At 46.7% G+C, this 24,550-nt stretch overlaps 1 protein-coding gene across 5 annotated transcripts in view; it reads right to left on the reverse strand.

Annotated features, from left to right (window-relative positions):
• bcas1 (brain enriched myelin associated protein 1) overlaps positions 1-24,550 on the reverse strand; it is a 250,541-nt gene that overhangs the window by 54,486 nt on the left and 171,505 nt on the right. For 4 of the 5 annotated variants that reach the window (XM_086005294.1, XM_086005296.1, XM_086005293.1 and 1 more), the window contains 4 exons: positions 11,206-11,373; positions 7,804-7,866; positions 6,088-6,258; positions 5,125-5,145 (listed from right to left, as the gene is read on the reverse strand). In XM_086005294.1, the coding sequence (XP_085861420.1) occupies positions 5,125-5,145; positions 6,088-6,258; positions 7,804-7,866; positions 11,206-11,373 (423 nt within the window). The remainder of the gene's footprint in view (positions 1-5,124; positions 5,146-6,087; positions 6,259-7,803; positions 7,867-11,205; positions 11,374-24,550) is intronic. The other variant, XM_086005297.1, reaches the window with a different exon arrangement.

The raw sequence follows: 24,550 nt of genomic DNA on the forward strand, positions 1-24,550 counted from the left end.
TCCCCAAAGGAGGCATCTGCAAGCAGCATGGGAACCACTGATTTTCTTTCACCATGGACTTCAGATTCGGATGAGGAGCATCCACAGCAGCAGAACCAGGCAGCTCAGCAGCAACAGCAACAGCAGCAGGAGACCCAACCTCCTTGCTGGTTAAAGAAGGGATTAACACAATTGTAAGGAAGGATATTAGCTCTGATGATGTGGAATCTGTATGGGTAGAACTGAGAAATACCAAGGGGCAGAAAACGTTAATGGGAGTGGTATATAGGCCTCCAAACAGTAATGCGGAGGTTGGGGATGGCATTAAAAGGGAAATTAGAGAAGCATGCAATAAGGGCACAGCAGTCATCATGGGTGACTTTAATCTATATATAGATTGGGCTAACCAAATTAGTAATAATACTGTGGAGGAGGAATTCCTGGAGTGTTTACGGGATGGTTTCCTGGACCAATATGTCAAGGAACCAACCAGAGATCAGGCCATCTTAGACTGGGTATTATGTAACGAGAAAGGATTAATTAACGATCTTGTTGTACGAGGCCCCTTGGGTCGGAGCGATCATAATATGATTGAATTCTTCATTAAGATGGAGAATGAAGTAGTTGACTCAGAGACTAGGGTCCTGAATTTAAATAAAGGAAACTACGATGGTCTGAGGCGCGAGTTAGATAGGATTGATTGTGGAATGTCACTCAAAGGGTTGACGGTGGATAGGCAATGGCAAACATTCAAAGACCGCATGGATGAACTACAAAATTTGTTCATCCCAGTTTGGCATAAAAATAAAACAAAAAAGGTGACTCAACTGTGGCTAACAAGGGAAATTAGGGATAGCATAAGATCCAAGGAGAGGACATATAAATTGGCCAGAAAAAGCAGTAAACCTGAGGATTGGGAGCAGTTTAGGATTCAACAAAGGAGGACAAAGGGATTAATTAAGAAGGGGAAAATAGAATATGAGAGTAAGCTTGCAGGCAACATAAAAACTGACTGTAAAAGCTTTTATAGATATGTGAAGAGAAAAAGATTGGTAAAGTCCAGCGTAGGTCCCTTGCAGTCAGAATCAGGGGAATTTATAATGGGAAACAAAGAACACCCAGATCTCGTTGCACTTCCCCTTCTCCCAATCTATTGCCATTCAGATAATAATCTGCCTTCCTGTTTCTGCCACCAAAGTGGATAACCTCGCATTTATCCACATTGGGCAGATGCATGGCAGATGCAATATAATCACCCAACCTGTCCAAATCATCCTGGAGTTTCTCGGCATCCTCCTCACAGCACACATGCCCACCCAGCTTTGTGTCGTCTGCAAACTTGGAGATATTACATCTAGTTCCCTTGTCTAGATCATTAATATATATTGTGAATAGCTGGGGTCCTAGGACCGATCCCTGCGGTCGCTGAAGGTAAGCATGCAGGTACAGCAGGCGGTTAAGAAGGCAAATGGTATGTTGGCCTTTGTAGCGAGAGGGTTCGAGTACAGGAACTAGGATATCTTGCTGCAGTTGTACAGGGCCTTGGTGAGACCATATCTTGAGTATTGTGTGCAGTTTTGGTCACCTTATCTGAGGAAGGATGTTCTTGCCATGGAGGGAGTGCAGCGAAGATTCACCAGACTGATACCTGGGATGGCAGGAATGACGTATGAGGAGAGATTGGGTTGATTGGGCTTATACTCACTGGAGTTTAGAAGAATGAGGGGGGATCTCATTGAAACTTATAAAATTCTAACAGGACTAGATAGGCTAGATGCAGGAAGGATGTTGCCGATGGCCGGGGAGTCCAGAACCAGGGGTCACAGTCTAAGGATAAGGGGTAAGCCATTTAGGACAGAGATGAGGAAGAATTTCTTCACCCAGAGAGTGGTGAACCTGTGGAATATTCTACCACAGAAGGCAGTTGAGGCCAATTCATTAAATATATTCAAGAAGGAGTTAGATATATTTCTTAGGGCTAAAGGGATCAAGGGATATGGGGAGAAGGTACTGAACTTGGATGATCAGCCATGATCTCATTGAATGGCGGAGCAGGCTCGAGGGGCCGAATGGCCTACTCCTGCTCCTATCTTCTATGTTGCTAACAATGCAAGTGTCGCGGAGCCCGCAATGTGGAGCTGCTTAAGGCGAAAGAACAGATGCCATGACACCAACATTTTGCCATCAAATCATTTTAGTGCTTTCCAACAGGGTTGGCATTTCATCAATACACATAAACATTCACCCAATCTGCACACAGATCTGGAGGTTATATCCCTTGCCAGCTGGACCCACACAGCCTTGGATTCTTTGGGAGGCCTCTTCCTCCCAGATGAGGGGAAGAGCACCTCCCTGCTAGCTCTCACCCCCTCAACCAACATTCCCAGCGCCTCATCCGAGAACCTCGGGGAGGCCCTTGCCTTGGAATTGGACATAGTGGTTTCTCAAAATATGTTGCAGATGGTGCAGCATTGGCAGAAATCCAGTGAAATGAGCCAAGGCAGCAAGTAGCCCTTAAATGAGGCTGGAAAAGTGACATCAGCAGAGGCAAGTTTCAGTCCCAAAACACTAATTGACCAAGGGCAATCCACACCTCTGACATCAAGTGGCCAATCAGGGGAAAATCGCAATTTTTTGAACACTATCAGTGGAGGCGGGTTTTGAACCCACCCAAACCGAAACCCGCCTCCAACCCGCCTCCAGTGGGAAAATCGCCCCCCTAAGGTACTGAATTCTCCCCCCCCATGTCTCCATGTGATAAGACAGAGAAGTAAATAGGGAAATGGACTTTTATGTTTATTTTAAAAACTCGATCGGTGCTCACTAATTTGTTTTTATTATTCACCTACTGAGGCAAAGCAAATTTGAGAACAGCCATTTACTGCCTCGGATTCAACATTTTCAACCTTGTGTTACCAGAAGATATTGCACATTATGTGCAAAAGTATTTATCTGTGGTAGTAGGGGAGAGGGATAAAAAACATCAACCATATTCAACACTCTGCTCACTATTCAGCAACCCTTGCTGGTAGTATGGCTTCTGTGCTCCCACGTGCCTTTCCCGATGTCAGGTCTGTCAATGCTGAGCAGACCCGACGGGCAGCGGTGGGCGACCCAATTCAGGTAATTAGTGGCTTGTTTAGAGCCACTTAAGAATGATTTTCAGCTTACCTTTTGCATTTGACAGCTCGCCCACGGGGTCCACGCTGGTCGTGAACCACGTCTGTCAATCTGAGACGGGAGTTCAGTGGCCATTGAATCAGCTGATGAGTTGGCAGCTTCAAATGTAAAGCAAAAGCTCCCACCTTACAGAGATATCTTCCCTCAGCCACAAGCTCTTCCTCACTGCATTTCCACAACAGGTTCAGCATGCTGCAAGTCTGTATACAAGTCTCCATCCAGTCTGACCTCATTACCTCTCTCACCATTGACAGATCGCTTCTGTTATCTCTACTTCACCTGCCATCTATTCCATCAGCATGGGTGCCCTTTATACTCTCTCACCTTGGTCCTCAGAATCCCACCACGATCAGTTCGAACACCAGCAGCACCAGGCACACCAGCAGCAGCAACAACAACACCAACCTTCTCCGCAATCAACTGATGCTGCACAGGACACAGGGCATCAGCACCTGACCACATTGCTGCCCAGGACACTAGGGATGGCCTCACCATGGTCAGATTTACTTCACTTGATGCTGTACACCCTGGCTGCCACGTGATTAGCCAGGTTGGCAGCACCCCACAGCAACAACATAAGGCATCGCTACAATGCCCAAGCCATTCCTTTCACACTCATGACCATTGCAGGGGGTACCGTTCTGTCTCACCATTCACTGCAACTCACAAAGCCACTTCCAAAGTTGCACACAAATCTGTCCAAGAACGCAAAGGGTTGAAAATAAAGGTTTCAATGTTTGATAGCACATTAACTGAAACTTTACATGAACGTTGCATAAAATACCCAAGTGCCTACCCTTGTGTGTTATTAGTTGGTATGATTGGACTAGGATGAGGTGAGGGTGAGGGTGTGTGAGGGGTGGCTAGTGAGGTGGGGAAATGATAATATAGATAGAGAGAGGGGGATGGGTGGAGGTCCAAGGTAAGTTGGTGTAAGTAAGGATGTGCAGGAATAGGGTAGGGAAGGCAGAGTGATGGGGATGCGATGAGAGACACAGCAGGATGAGGTTGAGTGTGGCTTTGTACTAACATTTTGTGATCTACTGAGATCATTGAAATGTTTGCGACACTGCTCCCAGGTCCTCCTGACCACATCCCTGCTTGTGCCCTCCTCGGCAATGTGTAACTAGGCTGGGTTGATCTCCTGGAGAGGTCTCTTCCACTCATGGGAAGGGAAGAGGACCCCCCTGCATGCTGTGACTCCCTCCATAAGTATATGGAGGGAGCCATGGGAGAGCCTGGGTGCAACCCTGTGCCGTTATGCAGTGCTTGTCAGTGTTGCAGCACCTCAATGCTGTAGGACACTGACAGCACAAATGTCAAAATAAATTTAGACATAGTCCCTTTAAGGAAACCAGCTGATGACACATCATCAAATGACGTCACCAGACCCACTTCCTCTAATTGGCCTGGCAAATGCGCTATCAAGGGAAATTCATTTCACAGAGTGGGATGGAGCTAGAAGCGGGGTTGGGACCTGCCACTGAGGTCGCCCGCCACGGACCCGCCAAGGTGAGCAAAATCCCGGCCTTTGTTTCTGTCATGCCCAGCCTGAATCATACCTCCTGCTAGTTGATCACAACAGCATCAATAACAGTCATACAGAATTCAACAACCAGACCACTGTGTCCACCCGGCTGGAAAAGAATGCATGGTGATAAATGGCCTCCCAAAGAGAAAATGAGAAGAAAAATGGCATTTAATGTGATATAAATTCTACCATTATATGATGATTTACATCTAGCATGATGACAGTTTAATACAATTGCAGTACAGTACACCAGAAGCTAAATTCAGCACTCCCAGGAAGGAATTTATTTGAATGGAGTGCGGGTCAGGGAATCGGGATTACAGTATTTAGTCCCATCTCTGACCCAAATTTTCTTTGAGTGAGACTCTCTGCTAGGTTCACAGGATCACTGAATTTACAATATATAATTAACTTACGTTCTGAATTGCACTGACCTGTGGTACTTCCTTGATGGTCTAGGTGAAGAAAGAGAGACCAAAATGAATTAATCATTTTAAAAGGCTTTATATTTTCAAATGTATAACTAATTTTAGAAATGTTATATCTGGAAGGTGCAGTGGCACTGAGCACCAGTGTGCAATGGTCACTGCCACAGAATAGGGATCTTTTCAAGCCTCACTTCTCTAAGTTCTGAAACTGAGCCATGTAAGAGCAGAAGCAGGACAGACACATGCAAGATTGAACATTCAGTATACATATTCCCAATTACAATTTTGTTCATCAACAGTTATACTTGCACTTCTCTTCATCTCTGTGTAAAAGGAAGTGAATCTTGATAAATATTTATGTGAGTTTAATAAGATCCTAGCATTTATCAACTTTATTTGTGCCAATGTACTTGCAACATTTTGACCTTATTTGGACTACTACATGTAAGGGCTAATTCTGTGGTACCACAGTCCCAGCGGGGAAGCTGCACATGAAAGGTGCACGGGTCGGAGATAGGGCTGTAAAACTGACGCCTTGTAGTTAAAAAAAATGTAATATTATTACTACAATTAGCTTCCTTCTTTTTAAGTGTTAAATTATAGAAGTGGTGGTTTGCTGGTTTCTGATTGGTAGCTTCTTCTACCTGACTGGTTAATCTGTTTTGCGGTTAGTAAATGGGATTGGCTTTTAGTTTGCCATTTGTTAATGGTGTCTCTAATCAAAACTTGGATTTGAGTAGACAGGCTGTTACATGTACATGGGATTTGATCAGAATTAATATTGTAATAAGTATATAAGTGACTTGTCCAACTATGATATCAAGAGTTACTTAATTCTATGTTTCAGGAGAGCAACACATATATGTACAGATTACAATAGAGGAGACCATAATAATAGCCGATGAGGGATATCATTATCCTTAATACAAAATATGTTTGAAGTAATGAAATTACTGTACTGTTACTGACCTTTTGCTTAAACAGCTTTCCAAATGGACTTTGTGTTGGTGCCTTTTCTGGTTTTGCTTTCTCAGAGGAATCTGCATCTTTTGTCTTGGATACCTCCTGTTGTTCTGCTGCTTTTTGTTCTAATTTGTGGGCTTTAGTTGCTGCTTCTTTGTGTTCACCATTTACTTTTTTCTTTACACCATTCAGAGAAAAAGGTGCATGCATTATTCATTGTCACACTTGCATGTGATTAACCACTAAACTCAGCTGATTGATAAAATCAAATCTCCCTTAAGATATTTTTTAGTCAACAGTACTATTCTCATTCATTGCAATGTAATTCCGTAATATTAACTCTATAACAATAAAGCACTTTTAGCATAAGCCTTGAGTTTGTCATTTATGTCCTGGGTTAATTAAGATTACATTTCTCACTATCCTTCCAGACCTCCACTCGCACAATCACCTGTTTCGGCTGTTATTTTGTAAATGCTTGGGGTGAGTGGCGACACTGGAAAGTGCATAAAAAGCCATCAAAATTCCCACTTAGTTATGTATGGCTAACAATCTTGACATGCTCCTTTACTGCCACTGAATATCTCCAGTGTGATTTATAAATGCTGAACAACTGTTTCCAATGGCTGAAGGGTTGATAACCAAAGGGCACAGATTTAAGATGATTGGCAAAAGAACCAGAGGCAACATGAGGAAAAACATTTTTACGCAACGAGTGGTTAGGATTTGGAACGCACTGCCTGATAGGGTGGTGGGAACGGATTCAACAGTAGCTTTCAAAAGGGATTTGGGTAAATACTTGAAGGAGAAAAAAATGCAGGGATATGGGGAAAGAGAGGAGTGGGACTAACTGGATTGCTCTTTGAAAGAGCCGGCATAGACTCGATGGGCCGAATGGCCTCCTTCTGTGCTGTATTATTCCATGATTCTATGATATTCTAGCTGTATTTAGTTGTGCAAATTAACATACTTGAACAGTCAGCAAAATCAACCCCATTTTTGTTGCACATTGACCTATTTGTAATAGAGGGTAAAAAATAACCTCTTATAAATTTTCAAATACATGTTCTTTTGTTCATTTACCATCTGTAAAAATAATCTTCACATTTCTAGTGTTAATGCTATAAAACAGGAGCAGAGGAATTGGAGCTTAGTTTCTTTATTTACTAGGAGGTCCATAAATATTTTCATTTTATCGAACAAATAATTTGCCAACCTCAATACTTGCATCATTATGACCCTGAGGCCCAAGAAACACTCACTCCAGAGTTGAGCTGTGGTCACACTAACCCCGAGATTCTATAACTTCAGTATGACCTTCAATGAAGCTATTAGGCACCTTAATCTACACGCTTTCCCTGTGTGTCAGGGATGTTCACCTTGCGGTATTTATTACCTAATTGATGGTTTCTGCTTTACTGCCCCAACGTTACATATATAGCATTCTGCCGTTTCCCATGGAAAGGTAAGTCACAGGTTTATAAGCATGGTGCCCCACACAGTGAGTTCCCAATCTTTGTGGAGGAACTGAGCAAAAGCCACATATTTTCTTACAAGGAGGAAGGTAATGTTGGAAAAGTCATTCACTGCAGGACGCTGCCACACAACCTTCAGCAGGCAGCTGGCCTGGAAGCAAGTCTCAAGTTCATCCTCTTGGCTGAAAATGGTATGTGGTATAAGGAGACCATAAAGGAAAAGGGGAGACAATAATAAGGGGTTTACCTTGTCATCTGATGCCTGCTGTGGGTCAAGCTCTGTCTTGGAAGAAGATTTTGTTGGTGTCACCTATAGTGAAAATTACAGAATATGTTTATTAATTGCATGTGGATATCCCCAACACAATGATTATTTGGAATTGTAGAAATGAATTCTAATTGCTATAAGCTTGTAAAAATTGTTTGAAAGGATTTCTAAGCCACTGTATCATGTGTTTTTAATTGAATTTAAGAAAATTAGCAACTTGCTTTATCTTATTCACATTCCAACTGTTCATTTTATTTGCAGTGAGAGCGAGGCTCAGTCTTTGCCTCTGTGATTTGTTATTTTCTGTTCTGGCCAATTCTAATGGGCTCTGTGCAATGCAGGGTTTCTGCAGGTGGGAGGCCTGCTGCTCCCAGTCTCTGCTAATGGTGCTTGCCATACAGGGAGTGCAATGAAGGTTCACGAGATTGATTCCTGGGATGGCGGGACTGTCGTATGAGATGAGATTAAGTAAACTAGGCCTGTATTCTCTTGAATTCAGAAGAATGAGAGGGAATCTCATTGAAGCATACAAAATTATTACAGGGCTTGATAGGGTGGATGCTGGGAGAATGTTTCCCTTGGCTGGGGAGTCTAGAACCAGGGGCCACAGCCTCAGGATAAAGGGTAGGCCATTCAGGACTGAGATGAGAAGAAATTTCTTCATACAGAGGGTGATGAATCTTTGGAATTCTCTACCCCAGAGGGCTGTGGAGGCTCAGTCATTGGGTATATTCAAAACAGAAGTCGATAGATTTCTGACTAGTAAGGGCATCAAGGGATATGGCGATAGGGCCGGTGAGTGGAGTTGAGGCAGAATATCAGCCATGATCTCATTGAATGGCGGAGCAGTCTCGAAGGGCCGAATGGCCTACTCCTGCTCCTAGTTCTTATGTTCTTAAATTGGGCAGCAGGAGGCACGCAAGTATGGCTCGATGTGATTTTCCTCCAGCATTCTCTCCCAACCTGTGGGAAAAATCCACATCGGCCCAACAGATATTGGTAATTAGCACGTGAAGGATCCCTGTGAACCTTGTGGCAGCTTTGTAGGAAGACTGACTAATGTAGATCTTCTACTTGGGCATAAGCCTGACCAGAAGTGAGACAATCCCACTCATCTAACACATAATGCACTGACCCTGCAAGTAATTCCAGGATCATTATAATACACTGGGTGAGATTCAAGTATGCAAAATGCCTTTGACCAGGAGCTCGCCCATTCATGGGTACAAAATCGCATTCTGCTGCAGGATTTGAAGCTGTACAGCAGCCTAAGGGGGCAGGCATTGTTATTTTAAAAATTTGGAAAATAGCAAACTGTAACCAATAAAAATGTCTGGAAGGAGTGAGGAGGGCAGTGAATGTTTCTTTGATGGGGGCAGAAAAATTCTGCTGGACAAATTGAGGGATTTCTGCTTCATTTATCATAAAGGTTGGAAGTACAGCCTAATGTACCAATAGCAGGCTTAACTGTCCCAGCACTGGCCACGTCTGTAACAGGACTAACTGTCCTGACATTGGATGTGTCACTAACATGGTAATCATATTAAATCAATACAAAATGTTATCACGTTAATAAAAAATATTTTAAAGTTAAGGTTTAACAAAAAAAGCTAAAGCTTTATTTCCCTGAGAACAGCAAAGAAGCTATTACAGGAGAAAAAAAACTTTCTTCACTAGTAACAGGTCATTTGCTGGGGGAAAGAACAACAATAACAACTGACATTTATATAGTGCCTTTAATGTGGAAAATCGTCTCAAGGTGGTTCACAGAACCGTAGTCAGATAAAAAGGGACACTGAGCCAAAGAAGCATATAATAGAAGGGGTGACTAAAAGCATAGTCAAGGAAGTGTTTTGAAGGAGGAGAGGGAGGTGGAGAGATGGAGAGGTATAGGGAGGAAATTCAATTGTGGGGCAAAGGAGGAGGTGTTGCACAAAAGGCAAGAGTTGGAGGAACACAGAGTTCTCGGAGGCTTGTAGGACTGGAGAAGGTTACAGAGATAGGGAAGGGTGGGGCTGTGAATGGATTTAAACACAAGAATGAGAATTTTAAATTTGAGGCATTGAGGAAAGCAGGAGCCAATGTAAGTCAGTGAGGACAGGGTGATAGTCAATGTTCCCTCGAATTTTTTTTGGGGTGTGCGGCCCATTCGAGCTTCTGTGCATGAGCAGTTTCTCCAGCAAGTAGCCTGTGTGGGAGCTTCCGACAGCTGTGCAACATTGGTGATAGGTGAGTGGGACTTGGTGCAGGATAGGGTGTGAGTTTTGAGACAGCTGAAGTTTATGGAAGATGGAGGATGGGGGCCAGCCAGGAATGCATCAAAATAGTGATGCCTAGAGGTGACAAAGACATGGATGAGGGCTTCAGCAGCAGATGGGCTGAGGCAGGGGCTGAGGTGGGTAGTGTTACAGGGGCAAAAGTAGGTGGTCTTTGTGATGGAGAGAATAAGGGAGGTGGAATTGGTAGTGAGACTATGGAGTTTGTAATGGGGACCAAATACGATGGTTTCAGCCTTCCTAATGTTTAACTGGAGAAATTGTGCCTTCAGGATATTGGACCAACAGTCTGACAACAGAGAAGCAGTGGATGGGTTGAGAGGCGATGGAGAGGTAGAGCTGGGTGCCATCAGTGTAGAGTTTTTTTTCTCCTGTAATAGCCTGACCCCATGTCTTAGGATGATGTCGCCAAGGGCAGCATGTAGAAGAAGAGGGGGGGGGGAAGCAAGGATAAATCCTTGGGGATTCCAGAGATAGTGGTGTGGTTTAAAATAAAGCAATAGCAAGAAGTGAGAGATAAAAGGAAATATCCCTTAATGGCAAATAACAACAGAAATTCTCTGGATACCAAAGGCCCAGGAATGAATCTCTAGGTCAGCATTCATTCCTCAACCAACACCAAACAGCCTAACTGATTACTAGTCTGTGTGACCTTGCAGTGTGCACATTTGCTGCCAAGAAAACAGTGACTGCACTTCAATAAATAGTTTGTGGGCTGTTAAGCATTTTTTCTTTCTTTTTGCCACTAAGGGATTTTAATGAAAACTAACAGTTTTATTCCATTCTATCATCATGCCTTATACAAAGCATAGCAAGTACAATTCACATGGTTCCAGTTAGAAAGTCCAAGAGACAAGCATCCTAAATGCTTTTCTGTATTAATTTACAAATTAAATTCATGAGCACTTTGGAAATGACACAGAAACATAAAGCTTTTTAAAAAAAATAGCAGAAGTGAATTGTGCTTGCATTGCAATGTGTGTAAATTGTGCCTTGTATTTCTGAAATGACCAATGTTCCTTATACATCTGCAGGATGTTCTTGACCACAGGACCTAAGAATAACTACATGTCAAGACTCAAAACAGTAAGCTATCATTGCTTACAAGTGTTTTGAAGAAATTCATGACCGACTTATCGTCTGCAGGCGTCTCTGCTTTATTATCCTTCTCCGACTCCTTGAGGTTCTCTGATGATTTGGCAGGTGTTGGATTTTGAGATACGTTGTCACCATTTGATGATGTTATATGATCCTTGTTGCTGTCACCAGTTTCCTAGAATACACAGTTTTCAGTACATAGGCATTGTACAGTACCTATTCATATACTTACTATATACTAGTGGACCTCCCATGGTGTTGCTCACATTGAGTCAGAAGATTTGCTGTTTTATCACAATCTGGATGTTTATTCCACATGGGGATAAATCAGGGACACTGACTAACGGTTACTAAGACAAGTTCAATTTTTATTAAAATGTAGGATTATTACTGGTACTTTGGAGATTGAATTTCACAAATCTGTCTGTTTTATTGTGAAAACTGTATACGAGTTGCCTTGATATATAAATATTTATTTTTATCCCGTATGATTTTTAAAGTTGTGAATATATAGCAAGATGCACCATCTGGAGGTGGGTATCTGGTCATTAGTAGTACTGAGAAGGGGAATGGTGTTTAGCTGCAGTTGGGAGTAATCCTGAACTTTGGTAGTAATACAGGCAGACTTGGACCTTTTTAGCTCTGCGGGTGGTCCTAGACTTCACTGCGGCATGTATAATCTTGGGAGTTTGACAGTACTGCAGGAATTTGGTAGCATGATTTTGGCATCACTTTGGAAGGAGGAGCTGGGGGCTGACCGATCTTGGGGCTGAAGGTCAGGTTTGGCTCACTGGTGGACTCCTGGTGTCAGCAGTGAAGAGAGGGGCAGGGTAAGGGTCTGATAACACCGGTTGAGGGGAATTGCATTTGTGCGAGCAATGGTTTGCGACTTTCTAAGGGATCTCTATAAACATTGAATATGGTGTTTTGTGATTGTTTCCTGGATGTTTTTCTCTGTCTGTCTCTCTCTTCCTCACACACAAACACAGCTGTAAGAAAATCATTCTAAATTACTATCAACAAAACAAAACATAGGTGGTAATTAAAGCTTTTCAAATTCAACTTTATCTTTTATTTGAATAACAAAATTAACTGCAGAAAGAAATTCTGAGGCCGATTTCCAAACTCCCCTCCCCGTTGGGCAGGAAGATGGTAGCTTGATGAAAATGGAGGCACAGCACTTACCGCCCTGTTTCTGACATCTGGGTCACCGTCATTTTGGTGGGGGGCTTGAAATGGGCAAACCCAGGGTCACTCCAGGAACACACAAGAGTCTCATTAGCCTATGCAAATTGGGGTCCTAAGAAGTACCTAGGCCCGAAGTGTATGCTATGCATGCTCCATCCATTGGTACCTTCTCGTATAGTGGCCTAAACAGCGGTCCTTAACAGGACTGCTGCAGGCTGCTCAAAAAAAGTAAGAACATTTTTTTAATGATTTTTTGTGGCGTTCCTTTGCTTTACAAAAATCCACCCATCACAATGAACGACAGTCCCTCGCGTTTGCCTTCGTCCGCTTTACTTACCTGGACTAGCTGGGTTTTGCGGAGGAGTCATTAAAGTTCCCGCCTTCCCCAATCGGCAAGCTGCTTCAGATGTGCGAGCAGTTTAATTACAAAATTCAAATGAGGCTCAACCATAAAAATGGTTTGAGCCTCCAACTGCTTTGCCCACCTCACCGATAGAATCAGCCACTTCAAACCTCTGTGTATTTCTCAGCATCTGTGGCCCCGATTTTAACTACTCCCACCTGACGGAAACTGGGTGGGGTGGAGGAGGCAGTTAAAATGAGTGGATCGACGTACCCCTTCCAATCCCACGACCTTCTCGACGGGTTTCAATATTAACCTGTTCTTTTGAGCAGGCAAGCAGGACACCCGACCCTAGATGGCGGGTATCTCTTTAAATATGTAGATCGAGACACGATGACGTTATCGGGACCTAATCTGCTATTATAGTTCGGGGCCTGAGCAGGAGAGCAGTGATGGCTTCCCCGTCAGGTCAAACCTGTCGGGAGGTGGATCGTGGGCCAGAAGAGGCCCAGGAGGTAAGATTTTCATTTTATTTAGGTTTCCTTGTGGGCCGGAAGAAACAGGGCCTCCCTTGCCCCGGGCTTCCCTCTCCTCCCTGATAACCTTCGCCCACCGATCCCCCCTTTTACCACTTACCTGACTTCCATGGATCCTCGGCTACGGCCTCCTGCCTGCGATCTTCTGCTCTCGCCCGCCGGCCAAGTAACGCAACTAGTCGGGTTTGGGCGGGATTCTGATGAAAATTAACGGTCGGGCCTCAACGTGGCCAGAATCCCCGGGTGCGTCGCTTTGGGGCTCACGTGTACCGTACCCTTTACAGTCTGTGTGTGTATTTCTCTCTCTCTGTCTGTCTGACAGTTGTTAATAATTAGAATCTAGGGAGTGGGTTTTGCCCGGTCAGCCTACCATGGGAGCATCACAGTTAAGTCCAATCCTGTCCTCATCCAACATCCACACATATGCATGATTCAACAGCACTCCAACTGTTGCCCTGGTCAAGGTTAATTAGCATAGCAAAACTGCAGATCGAACCTGAGATCCTTTTGGCATTAGTAGCTCAGCACCACACCAGACTGTATATTTACCTGGTAGGCAATTGGAAAGGTACCTTCAATCTGTTTAATACAAACAATTACATTTTTTGAGATTATGCCAAAGGCTGAACTGTAATTAATGATCTTGCAACTGGCACTTTACATACCAGAACTGAGCAGATGACACTGTTAATAACTTATTATCAGGAAACTTGTCAGAACCCATTTAAAGTCAAGCAAATGCAAATAATATGCAAAGGTTTTCTGAATAACAGGAACAATGTTTTATTACTGTGTTTCATGCAAAAGATAAAACTTCTCAAATTGTGACTGAAATTCATTCTGTAAGATCCAGTGCGAAATACTGGGGGCGATTTTCAACTGCCAAGCACATGTTTCTTACCTGAAAAACAAGTGGCCGACAGCTGAACATCAAACTGGAAGGGCACTTGGGCCACCACAAGGTGTGCCTGAAGCAATTTTCAAGTGGTCCTGTAAATGTGTGAGCAGCATAAGGCACCTTAAATATGCAAATCACGGTCCTACGATGGTTGCAAGACCCGGTTTACAATTTTCATGTACAAATGGGTGGGATGTATGTTACGCATGCTCCATCCATTTGTACCAGGTGGTGAGTGGCCTAACCAGCAGTCCTTAAAGGCACCGCTGGTGGTTGCTCAAGAAGAGGCCCAGAATTTTTTTTTGGGGAGGGGGGAGAATTGTTGTGTGGCAAGGGGAGAAGGGTGCGCCACCTGGTTCCACAAAAATACTGCAGCTCACTGCTGGCCCGACACCTTCTGGGATTGGATCTTCCCAAGCAGGCCCAACCTGCCAACTGGTTCAGTGTGGGAGCTGGCCGATTTCCCGGCCTCCCACAACTGGCAAGCTGCAGCGAGGTGCCCGTAACTTGCCAGTGGCATTCAAATGACGCACAAAACTAAAAATGGTTTGGGCTTCCTGACAGCAGCTGTGGGCATGCAGCAGGGTTATTCCACCGACTTCTCTCCCCATTGACTGGCGTTCAAAAAAATCCTATATGCCTTAAAATAACAAACCTTTGTATTTCTTTTTTATACAGTGAACTTTGTAAAACTTCAGGGGGGGGAAATTCATCCCATTAGCGCCAGTAGATGGCGCTAATGCAGCACTGAGAGCTATAATGACAGCTCCTGTTGAATCCAGCGCCACACGCCAAATCGGGACCCCCGTAGCGCTGCCAGTAACAGCGATCACCAGGGACTTCAACGCCAGGGAGATCGTGACGTCACTGAATGGTCGTTATGCCAAATTGCTTCTCGCCACTTACCTCACCGCCTGGAGTTAACGACGACAGGGAGAGCTGGCATGCAGCAACAGGAAGCCGGCTCTAGGGACGTTATTTAAAGGGATCAGCCCCAATCACTCGCACCTGACAGGTTAGTGAAGTTTCAGTGCCTGTGTGTTAGTTCCTGATATTGTAACAGTTTTATTTAGTGATTTTAAGGTTCTTTGGTATCATGAGTGTTGTGACAAATGGAAAAGTGCAACATTTATTCTTGAAAGATTCAACCTACAACACTTGCTAAAAGTCATGGGGGCTGTACTGGCAGTCCACCTCGCCCTCCAGGATTTATGGCGGAGGGAGTGGAGGCAACAAGGAAGACGGAACATGTGCGCAGAGGGAGGAGGAAGAAGAAAAGGAGAAAGAAGACGAGGAACAGGAGGGAGGGAGGAGGCAGCCAGACAACTAAGCTTCCGGATGGGCAGTCTGTGACTCCGATTTGAATGAATGAAACCCCAGATCCCCGTTGCTCACCACATCCTCATCATACCATCACTGTGTCATGCCATATCACAGCGTCCTCCTGGGTGCAAAGATGAAATGAGAGAGACCACAAAATATTCCAAACTCTATTAATAAATTTATGCATAATCATATCACACGCATTCTAATAACTAATGACCCTTGTGCCTGCCATAGTTGAATAACGGTCACTGTGCAATGTGTGCGATGTGGGTGTGTGTGTTGGTAGGTAGAGATTGTTGGTGGGTGAGTGCTGGGGGTGTGGTGCATTGAGCAGTGTGTGAAGCTTGTGGTACAGATGGTGGTATGTAGCATTTGTTGAAGCCTTCACTCACCCTGCCCACCTGTGTGAGCTTGGTAAAGTTATTCCTGCATTAAGTGTGGGTCCTGGGGACCACAGTGCTGTCTGTGATGTGCCACCTCCTTCCACGTAGTGCAGCAGACTTGTGGCGAGGGTCTCCTGCCAGTTGATGGATACAAGACCAGCTGCCTTCTCTCCACCGCTAAAACCAATGCCTCCAAAGCTTCATGGGCACACTTGCGGACTCTCTCCCTGGGGCAGCAATCTGCCATCTGGATATGTAAATAAGTGCTCCTTCTCCTTGTCCTTCTTCTTATGGTTGTTGAGGCAGCTGCATAGCCAACAATGCTGAGAATGAGGTGCTGCAGCATCAATGGTGCTCCCCTTTAAGCAGTGAAAAAAGCCTATGGCAATCATTACTTGCATTTAGACTACACCTGATATTGGTCCATCTTTTTAGTGTAACGCCAATGAGCTTGGGTTTTTAGACTAGATTTATGGCTCCAATCATTTTAATGAGGAGCGGGGACGAATTTTGCGTGCAGTCTAGATGATTTTCACCTGTCATTAATTCACCATTGCCCATTCTTTGGCTATAACGAATTTCTAGCCCCAGGTCTTTAGTATCTACAACTCAAAAAGAGAAACTTTACGCTAAGCTGAAAAACCAGTTTATACCGCAGCCACATTATATTGGCCAGTGGGTAGGGTATCTGTTCACAGGTTTTTGCAGTGCTCTTCAGTTGGTTGCTGGGAGGTATAGGAAGGTGGAATGAGTTAATATACCTTCCAGCTTTTCTCTCAATTTCTTTGTTCTGCAGCAGTAAACAAGGCTCATGGCAATGGGGCACATTCCAGCCTGCCTACCAGATTTAAAAAAAAATTCTCACCAACTTTCTCTCATTTCCTCCTCTCCTGAAGTTGTTGGATATGGTAACCACTATCACAAAGAAGCAGTTAATAGGTTTAATTGCTTGTGAATAAAAGGGTTTAGTGTTAAAACATCACGTACTCTGAAATTACACTAATTTATATAAGGTATTTGCATACAAGCGCACTAGATTATGGGGATCTCCAGTAAATTGCGCCAGCTCTGGGTGTAAGGTTCCAACTGCCGTGTCCTACCATTTATGTGTTAAGTTTCATTTGGACCCAGTTGATGGTGGTACACACTTGCCAATTCAGTATTAGTGAACTATGCTATTGTAGGAGTCTGTGCACTCCTAACAAAAACACTGTGAACTAAGCTGGTAGTTAACAAGCTTAGTTTAATGCACTGAAAGTATTACAAAACAAAAACGCAGGAGAAACTCCAAACAGGTCTGTACACTAGCTCACTCCATGAGAACTCACTGGAAACGCCCTCCAACCCTGACGTCATGATGTCATCACGTTTCCCGCCGTTGGGAACGTCACGTGACCCACGTGATGACGTCATCACGTCAGATCGCGATTTTATCGATCCCGCGCTGTTTAAACAGGGCAAACATTAAAAGATAACAATAATGATTAAAGACAATTGTACAAGTTACTGTGAGAGTCTCTTTGGTGGCTTTGCCACATACGCCCCCCCAGAATTGTCTTTAATGAGGAAAGTCAATCGCCGAGGAGGTCGGACAAGCCTGTTTGACCGACTCCTAAATTCCCGGAGAGGAAAACGCTGAGCAGGTGGCGAGCTGGCAGGTAGCACGGTGTGGTTAGGCATAGCGGCGGCCGGCGGCCGACCCCGGCGCGGAGGCTGCGCCAGTTCGACCGGCTGTTCGAGGTCCAGGTGCGCAGGTTTGAGGCGATCAACAAAGATGTGATCAGGCTTGCCCCCGACGTCGATCACAAAACTCTTGTCCCCGGTCTGTAGAACCTGGAATGGACCTGCATAAGGAGGTGCGAGCGGGGTACGATGGCTGTCTTGGTGCACAAAGACGAACTTGGCCTTTGACAGCTCCCCAGGGATGGAAGAAGGCAAACCATGCTGCGAGGTCGGAACTGGGCGGAAACACTGAGCCGCGTCCTGATGGGCCTCTCGCTGACTGGCTGCAGACCACTGCCGCGTAGGGGACGGCAGGAACTCTCCCGGAACTCGAAGTGGCTGACCGTAAACCACTTCCGCGGCCGACGACTGTAGATCCTTCTTCAGTGCCGTGCGCAGTCCCAGCATCACCCACGGCAGTTTATCGACCCATGCTGCATCCAGAAGGCTGGCCCTGAGCGACGCCTTCAATAAATGGTGGAACCGCTCGCACAAGCTGTTCGCTTGCGGGTGATAAGCCGTAGTGCGGTGTAGTTTAGTGCCCAATACTGAGGCCACCTCATTCCATAGTTCCGCCGAAAATTGCGGCCCGCGATCCGACGAAATATCCGCAGGGACACCAAACCGGGCTACCCATGATGAAATGAAGGCTCGCGCGACATCTGCAGAGGTGGTGGACGTCAGGGGAACTGCCTCCGGTCACCTCATGGTGCGATCCACCATTGTCAGAAGGTGCGTAAAACCACGGGACGGTGGAAGTGGGCCCACTAGGTCAACGTGAATGTGGTCGAAACGCCGCTCCGGTACCTCGAAGGTGGCCAGAGGGGCCCTGACGTGACGTTGCACCTTGGCCCGTTGACAAACCACACAAGTGTTCGCCCAGTCGCAGACGTCTTTGCGTATTCCTCTCCATACGAATTTGGAGACTAGCAGCTTCTGCGACGCCCGCACTCCAGGATGCGACAGCCCGTGTATGGCGTCGAAAACGCCTCGGCACCAGGTGGACGGCACAATCGGACGGGGTGCACCCAACGAAACGTCGCAGAGTAGAGTGGTACCTGCCGCATGGAACGGTACATCTCTCGGCTGGAGGGGACAGAACGAAAGGCCTGAGTCTCCGGGTCGGCAGCCTGGTCGGCTGCCATTCTTGCGAAGTCAATGCCTAATTGAACGGCCTGGACGGCGGCGCGGGAGAGGCAATCAGCGACGACGTTGTCCTTGCCGGCCACGTGCCTGACGTCGGTGGTGAAGTCGGAGATGTAAGTCAGCTGCCGTTGTTGCCGAGCCGACCACGGTTCAGTTGTCTTAGCCATCGCGAACGTCAATGGTTTGTGGTCAACAAACGCAGTGAAGCGGCGCCCTTCGAGGAGGAATCGGAAGTGGCGGATGGCCAAAAACAAAGCTAACAGCTCCCTGTCGAAAGTACTGTATCGACGTTCGTGCCGTTGCAGCCGGCGGCTAAAAAATGCCAGAGGCTGCCATGCGCTGTCGACCCATTGCTCCTGGACGGCCCCCACAGCGTAATCCGACGCGTCCGTCGTGAGGGCGATGATAGCTCCTGGCAGGGGATGTGCCAACATTGTCGCATTCGCGAGCGCGGTCTTCGTATCCTCGAAGGCGCGACCCATTTCTTGCGACCAAACCACGGGCTCCTTTCACGTCTTGCCCCCGAGGGCCTCGTAGAGCGGCCGCATGAGCTGTGCGGCCCTGGGGACGAACCGATGGTAAAAATTAACCATCCCCAGGAACTCCTGTAAGGCTTTCACGGATTGCGGCTTCGGGAACGCCGTGATCGCCTCCAGCTTAGCTCGAAGCGGCGTTGCCCCTGCAGAAGTTATGCGGTGGCCGAGAAAATCGAGCTGCGCCAGGCCGAAACGGCATTTGTCCGGGTTCACAATGAGGCCGTGCTGCTGAAGCCGTTGAAAAAGGACACGGAGATTGTTAAGTCTGTGTGTTATAATGAGAATTACTACACAGACCACAAGAGTCACTTTTAACAGGTCTTTACTAGTCGAAGGTCAGGGCGGAACTGCCCAATAAATCATTACACAGCACTTATATACCGGTGTGGTCACCCCCGGTATTACAGTATACAGCAGCCAAGATAAAGTAGTGCAACTCTTAAAATAGTTCTCTTAAAGGTGGCACGGTTCTCTTAAAGGTGGAACGGTTACATACACTACAATCCTCCCTTTTTAGCTTAACAGTATATATTCCCCATTAAACATAACATACTAACATATATACACAACTTCATGTAAAAACAGTTCACAGATTCAGTCTCTGAAGCGGCGCCTCCTGCCTCGGTCCAGATAACGCCTCGGTGGTGTAGTAGTTTTCGGTGGTGTAGTAGGTTCTTGTTGCTGGGGTGACTCATCTAATAGTCCTTCACTGGACTTAACAGCTTGAACTTTCGTAACTGCAGAACCAGCATTGCTGACTTCTAAAGGCTCGAGTACCTTGGGAAGTTTTTCTACTTCCAGACTGATTTGGCTCAGTTTGGAGGGACCACATGCGTGACCTGGTAGGGGTGATAATGGTTCAGATGAGTCATCATCTTCTGCTTCCTCTCTATTGTCTTCTATTTCCTCCATCACTTCAGCTTTTGCCTCTGCCACCAATTCCCTGAGTGGCTTATTACTGCTGACACTGCTCACAAAAGGGTGCTCTGTCTTCTTAGCTTTCAACTGATCGGTGAATTTGTCATATTCCCTTTCTTGCTCAGCTTTGATTCGTTTGGCCTCATCGCGCAGACGGTTTGTGTGTTCCTGTTCCATTTTCTCAATCAGCTGCTTCTGCTGTCTTTCCAGATTCTCCCACTCTGTGTCAAAGAACTTTTTCTTTGCCTTCATCTCTTGCTCAAAACGGCGAATCATTTGTTCTAATTGCTGTTGTAGTTTGAGATTGAGTTGAGTTCGAGCCCGGTGTTCCTCAGAAATGTGCATGTCTGTAGACTGGACAGACTCAGAATTCTCTGTCAAACTATGTTGTTGTTGTTCAGTGGAATTCTGTTCTGATACTTTGTTCTCTTCTGAAGCATTTATGCACTCCTTCATTTTTCCATCATTAGTCTGCAAGTCCATTTTAGACTTGTCTTTGGCACATGGGCTGGTCTTACCATCATCAGTTCCAGAGTCTGAGCTGATTGTCTTCACCGAGTTCTCACTCTCTGCTTTGTCACTGTCACTGCTGCATATGCCCTCATCCAATATTCTGGACAATCGTGCAGGTTTGACATTTTTTTTCTTTCCGGAGTCTACCGTTATTGCTTTTAGGGAGTGCCAGTCCATATTTATTTTCCTGATCCACTCCCGTCCCAGAAGTGGTGGACCTCCCTCAGGTAGTACATATATGTCCATTCCTTGGTGTTCTTTGCCCTTGTGTACCACCTTGACTTTTATCTTTCCGATGGGGTATACTCTTTGCCCCGTGTATGTCTTTAATACTATCTCCGTATCCCGTAGGGGAATATGTGTGAATAACCTTTTGTAATCTTGCTTATTCATGACCGTCAACGCCGATCCGATGTCCAATTCCATCTTCATTTGGACTCCTGCTATCTGCAGTGTGACCCAGATAGTTTGTCGGTCAGCTTCCTTCCTCACATTGTGAATTCTCAGACTACCCAGTTCCTTGCTGTTGGAGTCTGAATCCGAATTCTGTTCATCCGAACTCTTCTCAGCCACCTTATGTACCTTTCTGCACTTTTCCTGCGGTGACTTTTTGTTGCTGGTCTTCTTTCCTGACCGGCATACTTTAGCTATGTGACCAAGCTTGCCACATTTTCTACATTCCTGGTCTTTAAACCAGCATTGGTTCTGATCGTGTGTTGTCTTTCCACAACGATAACATTTCGTTGTACCCAAAGCCATTTGATCTACGCTGAGTACCGCTGCCTTCAGCTGCATTTCCGCAGTGCCTCTCGCTGCGGCTTCGTGCGATGCTGCAATAGTGACAGCCTTATCAAGTGTAAGATCATTCTCTTCAAGCAACCGCTTTTGTGTTCCTTCTTTCGACAATCCACACACGAATTTGTCTCTCAGTGCCTCTGTCAGACTTTCCCCAAACTGACAGTATTTCGCCAGCTTACGCAGTTCAACTAAATACTCCGCGTTGCTTTCCTCTTTCAGTTGCGTTCTCGCATAAAATTTAAATCGTTCCGCTAACATCAGCGGTGCGGGGTTCAAATGATTCTTCAGGACAGCAACAATATTAGCGAAAGTCTGATCCGCCGGTTTAGCTGGTGATAGAAGATGCTTCAATAGCCCGTATGTCTTCGCACCCATTGAGTTTAGTAAGGTTAGTGCTTTATCTTCATTTGATATTTTATTTGCCTTACAATATATCTCTATGCGTTCTACATACGTGGCCCAATCTTCAACATCGGGATCGAAATCGTTGATGTTACCACGCTTAGGCATCCTCGCAATCTTCTTGAGAGACAAAAAGAAATTTTTCTTTTATTTTTTTTTTCAAAATGGCGGTTTCCCGCGCTCGTCTTCTTCCCCCGCCTACGAAAATGGCGGCTTCCCGCGTTTGCCTTTCTCCCCCGCTGGCTGTAATGGCGATTGCCGTATTGCTGCGTTCGCCCTCCCCAGCGGTTTTCAAATCGTGCCTCCCAGCCCCTCTTGCAGTCCGGTCCTTTCCCCCCCGGCTGCGGCTGAGTTCTCCGTGGTTTTTTTTAAATTTTCTCCCGCGCTTATGCTGTCCCGGTCGCTGCGCCTCGCGGCCTCGGTAGCTGCCCGGCCTTTTTCACCGGTCGCGGTCGAGCTCTCTCTCGACGCTGTTGCGTCTCCCAGCCCGCTTGTAGCCCGGTCTCTCACACCGGCTGCGTTTGCATTCACCGCGGCTTCCGTGCCTTACGCTGCCCCAGTCTCAGCGCCTCTGGCCCCGACTTCTGTCCGGCTCTTTTCCCCGGCCGTGGTCGAGCTCTCCGCCCTTATATCCTCCGTTTTTCCCTCCCCTACTTCACAGCAAACGTGGCCGACTGGCTGCTCGTCGCTGATCGGCTTACCCACCACCGTGATAGGAGGGATGATCACTGCCTGTTGCTGATGGAAGGCTTCGTGTCAGAATTCTTCCTTTGCTCTGCAGACCCGAGTCTTTTCGCAGCAGAATGATGAGGGCGGATGCCTCTTCTCGATGCCCGTTAAACTGCCTTGGATGTATCTCTGCCGCAGGGTAAGATCGTACTCGTCGCCACTGTTAAGTCTGTGTGTTATAATGAGAATTACTACACAGACCACAAGAGTCACTTTTAACAGGTCTTTACTAGTCGAAGGTCAGGGCGGAACTGCCCAATAAATCATTACACAGCACTTATATACCGGTGTGGTCACCACCGGTATTACAGTATACAGCAGCCAAGATAAAGTAGTGCAACTCTTAAAATAGTTCTCTTAAAGGTGGAACGGTTCACTTAAAGGTGGAACGGTTACATACACTACAGAGATGCTTGAGGTGTTCATCCTTTGTGGTGCTAGCAATGAGAATGTCATCCGAGTAGACGAACAAAAAATCGAGGTCCCGCAGAACCGAGTCCATAAGGCGCTGGAATGCCTGCGCCGCATTTTTAAGCCCAAAGGGCATGCGGAGGAATTCAAAAAGTCCAAAAGGGGTGATGACAGCCGTCTTTTGGACATCCTGGGGGTGCACTGGGACCTGATGGTACCCACGGACGAGGTCGACCTTTGAGAATATTGACTTCCCCGCCAAATGCGCAGAGAAATCTTGTATGTGGGGGATGGGGTAACGGTCGGGCGTCGTTATCTCATTGAGGCGACGATAGTCGCCACAGGGCCACCATCCCCCGCCAGGCTTTGGGACGATGTGGAGCGGGGAAGACCAGGGACTACTGGACCGGCGAATAATCTCCAGCTTCTCCATCGCGGCGAACTCCGCCTTCGCCGCCGCGAGCTTGCTGGGCTCCAAACACCGCGCCCTGGCATAGACAGGAGAGCCGGTTGTCGAAATATGATGATCCACCCGATGCTTGGCGGTCGAAGCTGAAAAGGTGGGCTTTGTCAGCTCGGGGAAGTCCCCGAGAAGACGGGAGAAGTCGTCGGGAGGTGGCCGCGCGCAGGAGACCGAGTGCGGTGCAGCTGTGCTGCGCGCACCTGAAATACCGTCGAGCGTGGCGGCGTGAACGAGGCGTCGATTTTTCACATCCACCAACAGGCCGTTGGCGCCTAAAAAGTCGGCACCCAAAAGGGTCTGCGAAATTTGAGCGGTGACAAAATCCCAGGTAAAGCGCTGGCCACCGAAACAGACTTGCACCCATCGTTTCCCGCAAGTGCGGATCGTACCCCCATTGGCAGCTTGGAGGGGGGGACCCCGTCCGCCAGACCGAAAGTCGAGGACCGAGGCGGGAAGTATGCTGCACTGTGCCCCCGTGTCACACAAAAAACGACGGCCCGAGATGGAGTTGGTTAAATACATGAGATTCCCAGAGTCGCCGATCGCCATCGTGGCCGCGGGGGACGCACCGGACCCGGTGTTCTTGACTCGCGGCGGTCTGTTCGACGGTCTGGGCACAAAACCACACGGTGGTCGGCAGCAGCGGGACTTCGGGCCGAAACGAGTGTGGTAGTAACAGTAACCGGCCGTCAGAGGCGCCAGGGCCGGGCCCCTCGGGGTGGGGCGTTGCGCAGTCCCCGGTGTCCGATCTGGCGAGGGCTGCCTGGATGTGTTCGGGCAGCTGCGTAAGGAACAGCTCGCAGAACAGGAAACATGGGGGTTCGGACCCCAGGAGCGTTAGCATGTGGCTCATTAGTTCAGAGGGTTTGGAGTCACCTAACCCTGGTAGTGTCAGTAAGCGGCGAGTGCGCTCCACCTTGGTAAGGCCAAATACCTGCAGCAGCCGAGTCTTGATGGCTACATACTTATCAGCATTCGAGGGGTTCTCCAGAAGGCTGATGATCCTCGACGCCATCGAGCTATCGAGGGCGGAGACCACG

Source organism: Somniosus microcephalus, chromosome 13, assembly GCF_052327205.1.
Source record: "Somniosus microcephalus isolate GS21.2 chromosome 13, FLI_Smic_1.0, whole genome shotgun sequence".
Classification (NCBI taxonomy): domain Eukaryota; kingdom Metazoa; phylum Chordata; class Chondrichthyes; order Squaliformes; family Somniosidae; genus Somniosus; species Somniosus microcephalus.